This window comes from Stegastes partitus, unplaced genomic scaffold, assembly GCF_000690725.1.
Source record: "Stegastes partitus isolate 25-593 unplaced genomic scaffold, Stegastes_partitus-1.0.2 Scaffold837, whole genome shotgun sequence".
NCBI lineage: Eukaryota > Metazoa > Chordata > Actinopteri > Pomacentridae > Stegastes > Stegastes partitus.
Window position 1 is genome coordinate 148,428 of NW_007578568.1, and position 3,127 is coordinate 151,554.

Here is a 3,127-nt window from a genome sequence, read left to right on the forward strand (position 1 = left end):
CACTGAGGCTCATGTTCCTCCACTGAGGCTCATGTTCCACTGAAGTCCTGCAGCTCTGAGGAACCAGAACATGAAGGAGGAGAGAGAACTCAGAGATGTCTTCTGTCAGCAGGACTCAGTCAGAAGGATTAAAGGAAACCTGCAGGTGTTCTGTGGAGTTCAGAGGGATAAAACACCTGCTGCTCATAACAACTTCATTGACTGTTGTAGGTAAAGTTCTAAGGATCTCAGGTATTGTATGAAACCTTGTGTCACAGGCTGCTTCTGAGTGTTTTGAAGGATAAAGTGTTAAATTGTACAAAGCAGCCCGTAGACCCATGAAAACTTTTGTCAGCTGTGCTCCTGGGAAAGACATCTACAGCTGTAGAAGGTCAGCAGACGGCGCTGGAGGCACCAGAAGAGGTTATCAAAGGCAAATGAGACACAAGAAAGAGGAAGAAGAAGGAAGGTCACAAGAAAACTAAGTGAAGACAGTGCAGAGTGTGATCCATGCTGAAGCTCCAGCTGTGACTGAGATCTGGTACCTGAGCCGCTGGACGTCTGCAGGGTGATGGTCTCCTCCGTCCAGCTCTCAACCTCCACTGAAGGTCCCCAGAAGACAAACAGCCGTCAGAATAAACACTGTTGGGTCGTTGAACTCATCTACAGCCCAACAGCTTTTAAAGAAGGTTTCTGGCCGGACCAGACCGGACCGGACCGACCGGGCTGATCGGGCCGACCAGACCAAACGGACTGGACCAGACCGGACCAGACCGAGTGGTTACAATTCAGTAAAAGATGTAAAATCACCACAAACAGAATCAAAGAACAAATGATGTGCAGTAGTTGAGTTCCACCCGTTGACACAAAGCTGAATGAGCGACACCTGCTGGTGGAAGCAGGCACTGCACCGATAGTCCTGCACCTGATGGTGGTGCAGCTTTAAACCTGCACTGTTCACACCGTTCAGACAGCAGCATCGATTAGCTTTATTCTCTGTTTGGATTAAGGACCAATGGAAGAGAAACCTGAACGTCCTGATTTACAGATTCTTTATTTATGATCCGACACTGTGTTTCTCTGCTGATTTCTGTTTTTTGTTGTTCAGCTGATTACAACAGAACTGATTCTGTATTTACTACCTCACTCCATAGTTTGTAAAAGACCGTCTGGAGGTTTAACTGTAAAGCACTCGTTCCTCGTTAGTTCTACTTTGACATGCAGCCATTTTGTGCCCGACGTCTCTGGGACATGCTTCGTCTCTACAGATAATGTTCTGGTGATCTATGTTTCCAGCAGCAGATGTCAGACTTCAGCCTGATTTAGTTTCATATTAAATCTTGGGTCCTGAGCTGCGGTTGATGAGCAGACGGGATGCTTAGAGTGTGATGGATGACAGTTAGTGTGAAAAAAGAAGAATGCAAACAAAGAAGTCAGAGACAGACGCTGATATTAAAAAGATGATGAAAGAAAGAGGCGGATGTGGGTCAGCTCACACGCAGAGACATTTTCAATCCATGTGTGCTTAAATAACCTGATAAGATCATTTCATTCTTATTGTGAAGATCAAGCTGCTTGCTTCTTCCAATCATTGAACTTCTTCAGATGAGTCGGTTTCTACTGTTTATTCCAGAAACTCACCTGTAAACGCTGAACTAAAGCCCCTGTTAACTAAACCTGACACATGTAGAAATGTCCCAGACAGACTCAGACTGTGGAGTTGAGAGTTAACAGGGTGTGATGGTGATGAAGGAGGCGGGTTAGTGAACAGGAGGAAACACGTCCTACCTCTCTGCTCCACCACTTCTTCATAGTGATACGAATATTCAGCTGATTCTTGGGAAGACAAAATGTGTTTTTGTTTCCATTATTAGGAGACAGAAAAGTCTTCATTTGATCTTCATCAGACATGTGATTAGTTTAACTGTGACAGGAGCCACGCTAGTTCATCTGAAATGTTAAGATGTGTTGGCTTCAGACACACAGAAGCTCTGATGTTAGTAAAGTTCTGCTGGGACGGAGAAGAAAAACGGAATAAATACCTCGATGCTCAGTCTTTTCTTCAAAGTTATAGAAATCAGCAGATTCTTTAAAAGACAGAAACATGTTGGCTCTGTTAGGCTAACAGGGTTTTAATGAGATTAATGAAGACTCTTATTCAACACAAGCTCAGGTTTAGTGCTGCTGTAATAAATCAACGGCTGCTGGTTTCTGTCTTACCTTGAATTGAAACCGATGAAGGCACTTCTGGCCTCTGAACTGAGGAGTCTGGGATATCTACAGAATATGGAATATGGTTCACACCAAGACTTTACTTCTAGTTTCAAGAGACTACTATGAAACAACCATGATTAAGAAGAAACACTGCATGTAGAGTGGTATTATAGAAAACACACATTCATAGTTGAGGTTGTGTAATTAAAGCAACAGTCAGTCATTTTGTAAAATCCTCTTTCTTACCAACATTATCCAGAGTTGTTTAAAATGAGAAGATCAAGAAGTCTTCCCGTAGAACACAGCTACCACGTGTCGGGTACTCTGACTGACTTCAAGCTGGATTTCTGTTCTGTAACTTTAGTCAACCATAAACTGATTTCTGGACGCACAGCTCGGCTCAGAGACACATTTCCCTCAAGTTTTTCTTGATTTACAAAATGAGACGAGACCAGACAAAACTCATCGACATGGATGGAAATGTTGCTCAACGTAGACAAGACAGACTGTTTGGACCGTTAGAGGCAGCTAAACTATGAGTTGATCTGCTCACACGTTCTGATGGAGGAGACCAGAGTCCACTAAGTTCTGCTCACGTGTTCTGATGGAGGAGACCAGAGTCCACTAAGTTCTGCTCACATGTTCTGATGGAGGAGACCAGAGTCCACTAAGTTCTGCTCACATGTTCTCACGTTCTTCACTCTGTTTCCTTCAGCTGCTCTTTGCTGGAGGGGTTGTGCTGCTCCTCCTTTCTCTGGAAAACACCTCAAAGGGTTCTGGTGGACTCAGACCAGGACTCACACTGTCCAGGTCCTGGTTCCACTTGGTTCTGCTGTAGAAGCTCTTGATGATGTTGTTCTCTGGATGTTCTCCTGCTGGAATGTTCCTCTTCTTCATCTGGTCAGCCAGTATCCTGGTTCATCCTCAGACATTC

The 3,127-nt window shown here is 44.3% G+C and overlaps 1 protein-coding gene across 1 annotated transcript in view; it reads right to left on the bottom strand.

Moving 5' to 3' along the window:
• The window catches only part of ttn.2 (titin, tandem duplicate 2), a 236,644-nt gene that overhangs the window by 143,813 nt on the left and 89,704 nt on the right, over positions 1-3,127 (bottom strand). Inside the window, exons 82-85 of the mRNA XM_008292835.1 lie at positions 2,200-2,256; positions 2,022-2,066; positions 1,768-1,815; positions 525-581 (exon numbers count right to left, since the gene is read on the bottom strand). Coding sequence (XP_008291057.1) covers positions 525-581; positions 1,768-1,815; positions 2,022-2,066; positions 2,200-2,256 — 207 coding nt within the window. The remainder of the gene's footprint in view (positions 1-524; positions 582-1,767; positions 1,816-2,021; positions 2,067-2,199; positions 2,257-3,127) is intronic.